This window comes from Corythoichthys intestinalis, chromosome 13, assembly GCF_030265065.1.
Source record: "Corythoichthys intestinalis isolate RoL2023-P3 chromosome 13, ASM3026506v1, whole genome shotgun sequence".
Taxonomy (NCBI): domain Eukaryota; kingdom Metazoa; phylum Chordata; class Actinopteri; order Syngnathiformes; family Syngnathidae; genus Corythoichthys; species Corythoichthys intestinalis.
In genome coordinates this window covers 22,508,755-22,523,019 of record NC_080407.1, presented here as the reverse complement: position 1 = coordinate 22,523,019, position 14,265 = coordinate 22,508,755, and the positions used below count along the sequence as shown (strand labels likewise).

The 14,265-nt window shown below is 38.8% G+C and overlaps 1 protein-coding gene across 1 annotated transcript in view; it reads right to left on the bottom strand.

Moving 5' to 3' along the window:
• Positions 1-726: 726 nt before the first annotated feature.
• Positions 727-14,265, bottom strand: part of LOC130928069 (zinc finger protein OZF-like) — a 29,211-nt gene continuing 15,672 nt past the window's right edge. The window contains exons 2-3 of the mRNA XM_057854289.1: positions 7,304-7,417; positions 727-2,806 (exon numbers count right to left, since the gene is read on the bottom strand). Coding sequence (XP_057710272.1) covers positions 1,569-2,806; positions 7,304-7,417 — 1,352 coding nt within the window. The 3' untranslated portion in view covers positions 727-1,568. The remainder of the gene's footprint in view (positions 2,807-7,303; positions 7,418-14,265) is intronic.

The window sequence follows — 14,265 nt, the reverse complement described above, 5'->3', positions numbered from 1 at the left end:
CCAAACGGAAAATTACATGACTTCAATCAAAAATGGTGTTTCAATTAAAAAAAACTTGACTTTGATCAAAAAAATAAAATTCAAAGAAAAATAGTTTTCAAATATATTTGAGTTTCAAATTTATTTTTGCATTCAAACACATTTTTTTTGATTGAAGTGACGTTTTCTTCGATTGAAAGTATATATTTTGATTGAAGCAACTTTTTATTTGATCGAAGCAACTTTTTTTTGATTGAATAATAAAGACACAAATCTACCTCCATAAAACTTGAGCCTGTTTAGATGAACACAGTCGATATCCTTACTCTTCAACCGCTCTCAGTCTGTTTAAAATTTTTTTTTTTTTTTTTTTATAGCAGTTAGGCTTGAAAAAGCTCAGAATTATCAGAAAGGGGGACTGGAGCAATGGCTTTAACCACATCAGGGCCGAGCATCTCGCAGACAATGGCTTTACTGGTAGTAATAAAGGTCTCTGTCACAGTGTGGGACTTTTTGGATTTAGCAACAAGGTAACTAACTGGCTTTGAGGGCGTTCTCATTTACCTTTGTAGTTTTTAATCAAAAAGTTGCCTGTTTCTCTGTGTTTTCACAAAGGCAAACAAAATAGTCCATCGACTTGTTTTGAAGCGACAGGTGTTTCGTTTGGAGATGACGTTTAAACTTGCTTGGCACCATGGCGCTGTTTTTGGACTGCTGCCCGTGTCGCGTTCAAGAACTGCTCGGATTTTTAGCTATTAACCACCTTGCTGTTCTCAACAATGTGTTGGAATAAAACAGGGGGGAATTGACGGCTGTCACATATGGATATAATAGAAAGGACACTTTGGAGTACATCGACACATGACTAATCTAACCAAATGACGTGAAGTAGTATGTGCTGGGGTCCACATTGTCGTGGACAGCAAGGTCGTTGATGGCAAGAAATCCGAGCAGTTTTTGAACACGACACGAGCAATACTCCGCTCATCTGCACACGACCGAGAACTTTCTACCTACTCCATCCTTCCTTCTACTGGAACTCCGCCTGATGACGTAAAAAACAATATTGTAATAGCCCCGAATGGGGAAATAGAAAGGAGAAGAGTCAGTGATGACTTTCCCATTTTATTGTGGCAACAATGGAAAATAATAAACAAAATAACAACGGCATCCGCAACATGCGACCGCGAACCTGGCTCTCACACCGTTCTCCCTGAGACTCCCTCCCACCTTGCTTGCTTCCTGCTAGGTCACCACTCTGCAGTCTGATGGCCCCTTCAAGGGCTCGTACAGAGTTACGGACATTACAAATTTATATATTAAATAAATAAATGCGACATTAGATAATTTCTCGCGGCACACCTGACGATCTCTCGCCGCACACTAGGAAAAACACTGATATAAATAATGCCAGTCGACGAGAGAACCAAGGGAAAGCCGTTGATGGCCAGAAAAGGTAAAAGAGAAAATAGCAAAAAAAAAAATGCAATCACAAAAATAAAGTACCACGAATACGAACGTAACCCCCAACTCTAACCTCTCCTGCGTGCAAAATCTGATGAAGCCAGCATGGATGACAGGCAAAACAGTCATTGTCCACTGCTTCTCACACCAACACACACGTGTCTCTTCATGCGATCCTCGCGAGCGAATCTTTGACCGCAAACTGAGCAGGGAAAAGGTTTTTCGCCAGTGTGAGTTCTTCGGTGTACTTTCAAGTGTTGCTTTTGAGCGAACCTTTGACCACAAACTGCGCAGGAAAAATGTTTTTCGTCAGTGTGGGTTATTGTGTGTCTTTTTAAGGTGATCTTGTGACTGAATCTTTGACCACAAACTGAGCAGGAAAAAGGTTTTTCGCCAGTGTGGGTTCTTATGTGTACTTTCAAGTGTTGCTTTTGAGTAAATCTTTGATCACAAACTGAGCAGGAAAAAGGTTTTTCGCCAGTGTGGGTTCTTGTGTGTCTTTTTAAGGTGCTCTTGTGACTGAATCTTTGATCACAAACTGAGCAGGAAAAAGGTTTTTCGCCAGTGTGGGTTCTTTCGTGACGTTGTAAGTGTTGCTTTTGACAGAATCCTTGACCACAAACTGAGCAGAAAAAAAGTTTTTCGCCAGTGTGGGTTGTTATGTGTACATTCAAGGATTTTTTTTGAGCGAATCTTTCATCACAAACTGAGCAGGAAAAAGGTTTTTCGCCGGTGTGGGTTTTTGTGTGTTGTTTTAAGGTTATTTTTTGAGCGAATCTTTGACCACAAACTGAGCAGGAAAAAGGTTTTTCACCAGTGTGGGTTCTTGTGTGGTTTTTTAAATGTTGCTTTTGAGAGAATCCTTGACCACAAACTGAGCAGGCAAAAGGTTTTTCACCAGTGTGCATCCTCATATGTGTCCGACAAGTGTACTTATTAACAAAGGTTTTCCCACACTGAGAGCATTTGCAGAGTTTGTCGTCAGGGTGAGATTTCTTATGACCATCATCATTGTAAGGTGAGTGTGATGTGGTGCCACTTCTGTCTGATGGAGCGATGAAAATGCCTGCCTGCAGTCCTTCTGTTGAGCTGCTGCTGCTGCAGCCGCTTGGAGGCTCCGCCCCTCTGCCAGCCTCACTCGGACCATCTTCACTCTTCAAGGGCTCACCATTTGACCTAGTGATATGCTCCTCCTCTTTCTCCGCTTTAACGCATGGCAGCTCTTCTTCCTCCTTTTTGATTGAAAGTTGCTTCTGTTGACAAGGCTCTGGCTCCTCCTCTTTGATTTGGGGGAGCTCAACATCCTCTTTAACGCAAGGAGATTCTGGCTCCTGCCGCTCAGCACCAAGATGTTTTCTGAAACCTGCAAGACACAACGAAACCAGTGATATATCCTAAGGACTACCACTGTGTTTTAAACGAGTACAGTGATCCCTTGCGGTTTCGTGCATTCAGTGCATAGTGCGGTTTTAAAGTATTCATCAAAAAAATATGCGGTTTCATTTTGAGGCGCAAGAGACACTGTTTCGCATAGAGATGCGTCCGAAAATTCGGCGCTGAAAACTATCAGCCAAAAATAGCTGTAAGTGCAATTTCGGTTTAACTGTTTTGAAGACGAATTGTGTGAAGAACTATAGTCCTCTTGTGATGACGTCATTAAAACAGCGTATTGCAAACATTATTGAAGCAAAAACATTCATACTTGCATTCCTGTTCATATATAAAGAAATTGTCCTCCTATTTACGCATTCGTGTTTGTATTTAGGCATTTGTATCTGTAACCACCAAATTCTGACGTCAGATTTTTTTTGTGGGTGCGTGAATACAACTCTCTTTTCGACGACATGGAATAATTTCTGTGGACTAGGCATGTGCCGGTTACCGGTTTCACGGTTTACCGTTGTGTGAAAACGTCGCGGTTTCAGAACCACTAAAATTTTCCGTCAGAGTACGGTATTCGCTATTTTTCTTGTGTCAAAAATGCAGCCAGAAGGGGCTTGGTGCTTGTTGTGCGTGGAGCTAACCTGTCAGTTGGAAGCAATGAATCACTGATAAAGTCAAATACGTGCTTGTCTAATATTTATTGGTTGAATATAAGCATTTTATTATGATTACATTTTTCTATTGTCACTGCACTATGTCTGTGTATGTCAGTGTACTTGTTAGTATGTTTACTAGGGCTGTCAAACGATTAAAAATTTTAATCGAGTTAATTACAGCTTAAAAATTAATTAATCGTAATTAATCGCAATTAATCGCAATTCAAACCATCTCTAAAATATGCCATATTTTTCTGTAAATTATTGTTGAAATGGAAAGATAAGACACACGACGGATATATACATACAACATACTGTACAAGTACTGTATTTGTTTATTGTAACAATAAATCCACAAATGGCATTAACATTCTTTCTGTTAAAGTGATCCAAGGATAGAAAGACTTGTAGTTCTTAAACGATAAATGTTATAGTTACAAATTATAGTAATTTTATATAAAAACCCCTCTTCATGTTTTCGTTTTGATAAAATTTGTAAAATTTTCAATCAAAAGTAGAGTTAATATAATAATAAGAGGAATAAAAATAACAATAATAAAAATAGAGTGACCAAATTCTTAAGTTTTACGTGTATTTTGCATAGCTATTTTGATATGGAATGCCAGTTCATTTTTCATTGTTGTTTAACTGTGTGTCAGAATAGTGCCTCGTTACTATAGACTGAAGTGCTTTTCTTTTTGTGAACATTATTTTTTTGGGGAGGGATAGGAATTTATTTTTGTTATGCTTTCACTAAATGATACTTACAGTGGGGAGAACAAGTATTTGATACACTGCCAGTGGGTTTTCCCATTGGCAGTGTATCAAATACTTGTTCTCCCCAATGTATGTTTGTTGTGAAGTTGCCAATAAACGGCGCGGTCCAAAGAATGCCTGTGTCCACTCGCCTCTACTGTATAACATATACTTGTACATATCTTACCCAAAATACAACAAGAGACACATAATTGCCACTAAAAGAAAGAAAACTTACCGAAATATGTGTGGAGTACAAATAGCAATTTGCATTGCATTGTGAATACAGCATAAACGTCTCACAACTACTAATTCTCCCACGTTTAGAAGAAATAACATGAGCATGGAACGGCGCTGCCCCCAAGCGGCCGGTGGCATTCTCTTCACTCTTAATGTCCATAAACGGCCTCATATGATGTAATCTGTTTGAGGCAATATGCGAGATGGTCATTCACCCAAGCGCCAGCAGAGGGCGGCAAAATTCCATAACAGCAAGTGACCGTTTCAGCGTACTGTCATTTAAATCTGTCTGAGCGGGACATCTGCGTTAATTGCGTCAAATATTTTAACGTGATTAATTAAAAAAATTAATTAACGCCCGTTAACGCGATAATTTTGACAGCCCTAATGTTTACAAAATATTTCTAAATGATTAGACTCATCACCCAATTGCCGTAATTTTCGGACTATAAGGCGCACCTGACTATAAGCCACCACCCACCAGATTTGACCCAAAAATGGCATCTGTTCATTGATCAGCCACACTATAAGTTGCCGTTGTTCTCACTGTAATATGGGGAATTTACACGAAAAGAAATAACTAGGTAACACTTTATTTGACAGCAACATCCATAGACTTCATAACCTATTGACATGACATGGGAAACGGGGCCGATTCATATGGGGCCTATTTTCAAGACCAAACCCGCTACAGACCTAAAACATGAACAGGCACCTACCTTAGCCATATATGAGTCTCCATGAGCAGCGGCATCAAAAAAATTCAAAGTTGTTCCTTTATAAGATCCCGATTAATAAGTAGATTCATAAGATTAGATTAATAAATCACTCGATTTAACATCAGAAACTTAACACTTGAGGAAATCATGTCAGATCAATTGTAAATAATATGTAAATCGATTACTAATAAATTCTATCTACAATAACAACTTATTATAGAATAGAATAGTCCTTTATTATCATTATACCACTATATACTGTTAGCGAATGAGGCTAGCGGGCGCTATATGTAAACAGAGCTTTTCTGGCGAAAATTCTTGCGAATAAATGCTTAAATTCCCAAATTCTTCATAGATTTGCACGTAAAACAGTCTCGATTCTTGGTTAAATGCAACAAAATAGTGCAGTTAGCGTTTATTTTACGTATATTGACGAAGTGCAATGATACTATGTTCGCGAATGAGGCTACCGGGCACCATATGTAAACAGGGCTTTTCTTGCAAAAATTCTTGTTAATTAGGCTCGAGCGTTTACGTCACAGCTACGGGGGATCATGCGAGATTTGCGACAACGCAGCCATATTGGAAGCACGTCTGCATCACGGGACATTTAAACTTTAAACGGCAAATACAATTCAACTACGAGTGCCAAAGATGGAAAAAAGTAAGGAAAACTTGCCAGTTCGATACAAAGGAAAACTTGTTGCCACGGCGAAGGACAGATATGTGAGCAAACTTAAGGATGTGAACAATGTTGACCCTTACGAGCAAGCCGAACACAAATGGAATAAAGATGTCGACCAGCTTCCACCACTACGCGAAATGGACATCCTGCTGTATTTAGTGTTTGGTGTAAGTTACTAAACTCATCAGCAATTCCGAAACTACAAAAGCTACGAACAGTTTTGCTGTGGATGGGTGCAGGACCTGCACATTATGACCGGAGCAAACGGCAACACCATCGTTCGTGCAAAGGTAGGCAATGTGTGTTTACATTTTCATTGTCATGAACATCTGAATTTGTGCTGTGCTGAGCTGTGATAGTTAAGTGATAAATCAATGCTGTGTTTTAGAAAACAGATTTACCTTGCTCAATGTTTCTCAGACATGCACATGTATGCATGCTAGTTGTTTAGCTGTAGCTATAGCTAACAATAGGCCGACTTAGGGCATAAAGTTACCGAAATTTGCGTAGACAAACGAAATTAACTTACCGGAGTGGAAGTGCATAGAGAAAACTCTGTGTAATTGGAGAATCGAACGTTATGCCCTTCCTTCTGATCAAGGCCACCCATGCCATTCTTCGACGTTTGGTAAGTTCAGATATGACCTTTCCCTCGCCCTTTCTCCATGTAAGGATCCGGAAGAAACTCAATGGGGTTTCGTGGAGCTGTACATTCTCCTTTCTATTCGATCGGTTGTTGCAATTATTTCCCGCGCAATAATTTCCAACCATTTTTAAAGAGCGAACTGTGTCGAAATGCCTCACTGTTTGTTTCCCGGGGTTCTGACACCGAACTTCCTGCTTCCAAACGGAAACCTCGCAAGTGCCACATCATACGCTCGAACCTAATAAATGCTTAAATTCTTCATAGATATGGACATAAAGCAGTCTCGATTCTTGGTTAAAAGCAACGAAACCGTACAGTTATATATTGACGAAGTGCAATGCGGCTATGTTAGCGAATTAGGCTAGCGGCTGCCATATGTAAACAGAGCTTTTTTGCCGAAAATTTTTGTAAATAAAAGCTTTAATCCCTGAATTCTTCATAGATATGGACGTAAAACAGTCTCGATTCATGGTTAAAAGCAAAGATACCGTGCAGGTAGCATTTATTTTGCGGAAATATTGCCAACTAGGAGGCTAGTCAGTTCCATGTGTAAACGAAGAAGAAAATTCCTGCGAATAAATGCTTCAATCACGCATGCAAGGTACAAAAAATATTTTTCAATTTGTCGATGCAGTGGTTGAACATTATGTCAGCTAACGAGTCCATTGCACAGCTACTAAGTAAGCAACACCACGATATAGAAGGAATGAAAAATACTAAATAAGACTGAAAAACATTTCTGTACTAATGCGGAAAAAGCAATGCTTGGGATGACCTTTAATGTTTACGAACTCTTCCTCCTCCTTAATGGATGGCGACTCTTCCTCCTCGTCCTTGATGCATGCAGACTCCGGGTGTTCAGGATAATGGGCTTGGCTGACATATAGATCTGCAAGACCGCAAACAAATCTTATTTCTTCATTTGCAAATCTGTGTCCCCAAAGTTGATTTCTGTTGGAGAAAATTCATTATTGCCATTTTTTTTGTTTATTCGTGTTTTGTTGTCTTCCACTCCAGCACAAAAGTCATTTCAAAGCGCTAGACATCACATTAACTGCGATTAAAAATTGCAATCTCTTGACAGCACTACTGTTAACATTTCCACTCAACTTCCACTCTTGAAGACCAGGAGTGAGAGGCAAGAAGGGAAGCCCCAAAGAAAAGGTGATATAAAGAAAATTATCAATACCAGTGCCAAAAATGTGGAAAGGCAAAAAACTGCTCCACTGGTCACTGGTCATTTTTGTTGTTGAATAATTTTCGGGTGTTATTATTGTTATGTTTGTTGTCATGCATAATTGCTATTTGTTTGAAATGACTTAATGCTGGAGGTACATACAGTGGGGCAAATAAGTATTTAGTCAACCACTAATTGTGCAAGTTCTCCCACTTGAAAATATTAGAGAGGCCTGTAATTGTCAACGTGGGTAAACCTCAACCATGAGAGACAGAATGTGGAAAAAAAAAAAAACAGAAAATCACATTGTGTGATTTTTAAAGAATTTATTTGCAAATAATGGTGGAAAATAAGTATTTGGTCAATACCAAAAGTTCATCTCAATACTTTGTTATGTACCCTTTGTTGGCAATAACGGAGGCCAAACGTTTTCTGTAACTCTTCACAAGCTTTTCACACACTGTTGCTGGTATTTTGGCCCATTCCTCCATGCAGATCTTCTCTAGAGCAGTGATGTTTTGGCGCTGTCGTTGGGCAAGACGGACTTTCAACTCCCTCTACAGATTTTCTATGGGGTTGAGATCTGGAGACTGGCTAGGCCACCCCAGGACCTTGACATGCTTCTTACGAGGCCACTCCTTTGTTGCCCTGGTTGTGTGTTTGGGATCACTGTCATGCTGAAAGACCCAGCCACGTCTCATCTTCAATGCCCTTGCTGATGGAAGGAGATTTTCACTCAAAATCTCTTGATACATGACCCCATTCATTCTTTCCTTTACACAGATCAGTCGTCCTGGTCCCTTTGCAGAAAAACAGCCTCAAAGCATGATGCTTCCAACCAAATGCTTCACAGTGGGTATGGTGTTCTTCGGATGCAATTCATTATTCTTTCCCCTACAAACACGACAAGCTGTGTTTCTACCAAAAAGTTCTATTTTGGTTTCATCTGACCATAACACATTCTCCCAGTACTCTTCTGGATCATACAAATGCTCTCTAGCGAACCGCAGATGGGCTTGGACGTGTACTTGCTTCAGCAGGGGGACACGTCTGGCAGTGCAGGATTTGAGTCCCTGGCGGTGCATTGTGTTACTGATCGTAGCCTTTGTTACTGTGGTCCCAGCTCTCTGTAGGTCATTCACTAGGTCCCCCCATGTGGTTCTGGGATTTTTGCTCACCGTTCTTGTTTTCATTTTGATGCCACGGGCAGCCTTGCATGGAGCCCCAGATCGAGGGAGATTATCAGTGGTCTTGTATGTCTTCCATTTTCTAATAATTGCTCCAACAGTTGATTTATTTACACCAAGTGTTTTACCTATTGCAGATTCAGTTTTCCCAGCCTGGTGCAGGTCTACAATTTTGTCTCTGGTGTCCTTCAACAGCTCTTTGGTCTTGGCCATAGTGGAGTTTGGAGTGTAACTGACTGAGGTTGTGGACAGGTGTCTTTTATACCGATAATGAGTTAAAACAGGTGCCATTAATACAGGTAACGAGTGGAGCCTCGTTAGATGAAGTGAGACCACTTTGACAGCCAGAAATCTTGCTTGTTTGTAGGTGACCAAATACTTATTTTCCACTCTAATTTGGAAATAAATTATTTAAAAATCAAACAATGTTATTTTCTGTTTTTTTCCCCCACATTGTCTCTCATGGTTGAGGTTTACCCATGTTGACAATTACAGGCCTCTCTAATCTTTTCAAGTCGGAGAATTTGCACAATTGCTGGTTGACTAAATACTTATTTGCCCCACTGTAAATGACATAACTTTATACTGTAAAGATTTTTGGAGCTGCAAAATTTTTCAAATTCAATTCTAAAAATGACATAACATTTGCGTTAGATGCTCTGTTTTTTGACTCGTGACAGGTAGATTTGTCTCAGCTTTTGACAGCAATCTTTAGATGAAAAAAAAATTCTCACGATGCAATTTGAATTGGCTCTGGAAAATATGGTCACACTTTACAAAAAAGGGTTCCTAATTTAAAATTAGTTAATGCATTTTTAAACAATAGTATTTCAGTAAAATTATAATAATTCATATTACTCTTATCTAACAAGAAATAATATATTAATTAACATTGCTTAATGCATAACCAGACAGTATCTAATGGTTAAGAAGCAAAGAGCATTTTTTTGCATCTAACTATTGAAGATGTAACCTCGAATTATGTTTTGTTTTCAATCAATTATGCACAAATCTCTGGTTGTGATTGCTTCAACTTCATTCATTTGAACTATTAATGGTTGCATTTATTTGCTACCCAAGGGTTACATGTGGTTCACTTTACAATGAGAGTCTAAAAAGCATTCAGTAATGGTTAATTATGGTTAAGGGGAGGCACTTAAGAATTTATGATTTAGTAAAGGGACACATATGCTGCTCTTTACAAAAAGAGTCCAAAAAGTATTCATTAGTAGTTAACTATGGTGAAGCAATACTTATGAGGCACCAGTATGCATATTTTAAGATTAATAATAGGTACCTAACGTTAAATAACACCGTACTTATTAGGTTCACAGCACCCAATGACTCAAAGAGCAATGTTTCCCAATTTGGTAGAACACAGTACAGTATATTCATGTACTGAGACCAGTATGCATTAATAATTGTGTATTAATGCACTAAAGTACATGTGACTCAATGTTAAGTATTGCATTATTTTCATTGTTTTACATTGGGGGAGTTTTGGGGGGGGGGGGGGGGTACGCAGTGTCAGCAATAAAATTAACAAGAATATTTATTATCATAAGTTGAAAATGAGCGTTTTTTTGTTTCCCATCATTCTTGAGTGGCATTCCAAAGCAGGATGCTTAGGCTATACTTTCCGCCAAGATAGTCATCCACTGAATATTGTACGCCCGCCGGTGTCGTGCCAATGTAGTTACCCCAGTCAAAAATTGTATCCCCTGGGCAGAGCAACTATGCTGCACTGATTTGCCTGATTTTCCTGTTTTGGTCATGTACTTATCTACGAGGTTTTAAAACATGGCACATCCATTAAAAAAAAATTTTTTTTTTCTGACCGTAATAAAACGCAATGTTTCACTGTTTTACTCATAGGGTGACCCATAACGGTTATTTCTGTAATTCAAGTTCTGTGTGGAGTTTCTCCAGTTTAATAAACGTTGATGTCCAAAATATAACTGTGGTTCTTTTCTGGCTTCAATTCATTGTTTAAGTCGACATAACTCGTGTTTGTGTGTGTGTGTGTGGGGGGGGGGGGGGGGGGGGGTGCGTGCGTGTGTGTGCGTGCGCTCCAGCAGCCAGGGGACACAATTTTTGAAGGGGGAAACTACATTGGCAAGACACCGGCTCTGTTGTACAATTAGCGTCTTTAGTGGGGGCAAATTGAAAATCCGCTCACCATTTTGACGGTGGTCTCCAGCGTTTCATGGTCCACATTGTCAATCTTTGGTTCTTGCTCAGTAGTTGTTGTCACTTTTGAAAACTTAGGTTTCAAAAAGATTACGTATATAGGGACCGAAGAGGCAATGAAGGACCAAAGCTGCCAAAATTAAAAGTAACAGTAATTAAAAATACATCAATAAAAGGCCAAATATAAACGACTATAAAAACAAAATAAGAAATAAGATACAAAACCTAAAAATAAATACAAAAATATGGAAATAGCTAATCAAATAAAAGTAGATATATACAAAAATAAGAAATTACATTAAAAATGTCAGAATAAATACAAAAATAAATATATTGATTGAAATAAATGTCAATAAATGAAAGTGCTTTGCCTTATATTTTCTTATTTCATTGTCAGCACCAACATGCAAGTGGAAATGTAATTCAAATAAGGAAACGTTCCTATGGGTGCCATGGGTTGAACTATTCGCTTATTGGTTGATCGACTTTCGATCGCTGAAATCTACTAGCCATGCCTGCCACAGACGACAGACGTGGGTCTGAAAGTTAGCGGAATAGCCTACCTACTTGGTGTGAAGTGAGGGAATATCCACCGTCGAATGTCAGAGCATGGTATAAGTTGAGTTTAGGCCTGAACGATATTGGAAAAAACTATTGTTGCGATTTTTTTGAGGTGTGCAATATATTGCGATATTATATTGCGATAGCAAAAAAAAAAAAAAAAAAAAAAAAAAAAATATATATATATATATATATATATATATATATATATATATATAATTTTTTTTTTTTTTTTTTTTTAAAGAAATTTTCACTAGATGACTTGAATAGCTGTTTGGAAATACTTTGCATGACACACCGTGACCACAGTGTATTCATATAATACCGTTTCATTTGTGAATGATTAAGATTGCTGTATTATTATGAAGGGATCCAGGAAGCAATGTCTGCACAAAATAGATAATTTATTGAACACAATATTTGACACTTCAACAGCAGCAAATACATTAAATGACAAATAAAAGAGCAGGTGCATTCGTCCCCTAAGTTTTTGACAAAATATAACAATAAATAAAAACTTCTGTAAAATAACAACAAAGTTGTAAACATAGTTGAACAAAAATATTAAATATGACAAATAAGAGTTGTTCACAAACTATAACAATAAATAAAAACCTCAGTAAAACAATAAAGTTGTCAACATATTTGAACTTAAATATTAAATCTGTCAAATAAAAGTGCAAGTGCATTAGTCCCCTGAGTTGTTTACACAAAATATAACAATATAAAACTGCAAAACTGCAACAAAGTTGTAAAAATATTTAAAAAATATTAAGTATCAAAACTTTATGTGCAGCTGTACTATAGTTATTTGAAAAATACGATTTACAATTAATTTAAATATAAAAGAAACAGAAACTCAACTGAACTTGTAAATAATTGAACTGAATAACAGCAAATAACTGATGAATAACAGAACCATTTTAACTCCCAAATTTCCTGCCTTCCTGTTAGCTGTCACATGAATAAAAAGAAGAAAAGACATTCCTGCAGCTGTGTTATGTATTTGTCTGCATATCGTCCACCTTCCTTGCTCAGCAATTCTCAACTGGGTCTCATAGGTTTTTGGCCAAGACTACTAGTTTATCCACCATTGCAGGCTTGAGACAACAACGTTCGCACGTAACAATGTTCCCACCTGTACTAAAAAGCCTCTGATGGGAAGCTCGTAGCAGGAATGCATAGATACCTGCGTTTTAAATGGTCCCACATGTTCGACGGATTACTTCTTGTTGAGGCAACCATGGCGAGGCACTGTCAACAGGGCTGTTTTTAGTTCCTTATATTCTTGTCGATAGCCAAAATACTTCCAAAACTCCTTTTGGAGACAGTCTTCCCTATTCAACGTGTTGCTTGCTTTCACTTTGAAAACGGCCCCTCCTCCCTCCGCCCTGCTGTTCGGCCCCTCCTCCCTCCACTCCGCTGTAGCAGGGGAGGGGGAGGAGCCGATGACTGCGAGTTGGAGGGAATGAGATGAGAGGCTGTGCGCTCTCCTTCGCGCTCCTTCCTCAAAACAAACGTTTGTGGATTTAAAAAAATGAAATGAAAAAACTATCGCACGTCCTTGCGATGGGACTATTGCGCATGCGCACATCGCGATGGCGATGTTTAAACGATATATCGTTCAGGCCTAGTTGAGTTTGTATGACAGTGGCATATTTTAAATTGAAAACTTGGTCATTTGTATGGCATGCTGCACTCTCTATATACAGTGGGGCAAAAAAGTAGTCAGCCACCAACTGTGCCAGTTCTCCCACTTAAAAAGATGAGAGAGGCTTGGAATTAACATCATAGATATACCTCAACTATGAGAGACAGAATGAGAAAAAAAATCCAGAAAATCACTGTCTGATTTTGACAGAATTTATTTGCAAATTATGGTGGAAAATAAGTATTTGGTCACGAACAAACAAGCAAAATTTCTGGCTCTCACAAGCTGTAACTTCTTTAAGAGGCTCCTCTGTCCTTCACTCGTTACCTCTGTTAAGGGCACGTGTTTGAACTCATTCTCAGCGCAAAAGACACCTGTCCACACCCTCAAACAGTCACACTCCAAACTCCACCACGGCCAACAACAAAGAGCTGTCAAAGGACAGACCAGAAACAAAATTCTAGACATGGATCTTGCTGGGAAGACTTCATCTGCAATAGGTATGCAGTTTGGTGTGAAGAAATCAACTGTGGGAGCGATTATTAGATAATGGAAAACATGCAAGACCACTGATCATCTGCCTTGATCTGGGGCTCCCCGCAAGATGTCACCCTGTGGGGTCAAAATGATCCCAAAAACAGTGAGCAAAAATCACAGGATCACTTGGAGGGAGCTCGTGAATGACTTGGGAAGAGCTGGGACCAAAGTAAAAAAGGCTACTATCAATACCACACTCCGCCACTAGTAACTCAAATCCTGCAGTGCCAGATGTGTCCCCCTGCTTAAGCCAGTACACGTCCAGGCCCATCTGAAGATTTCTAGAGAGCATTTGGATGATCCAGAAGAGGACTGGGAGAATGTCATATAGTCAGATGAAACAAAAAATAGAACTTTTTGGGAGAAACACAACTTGTCGTGTTTGAAGGTGAAAGAATGCTGTATTGTATCCAAAAAACACCATGCCTACTGTG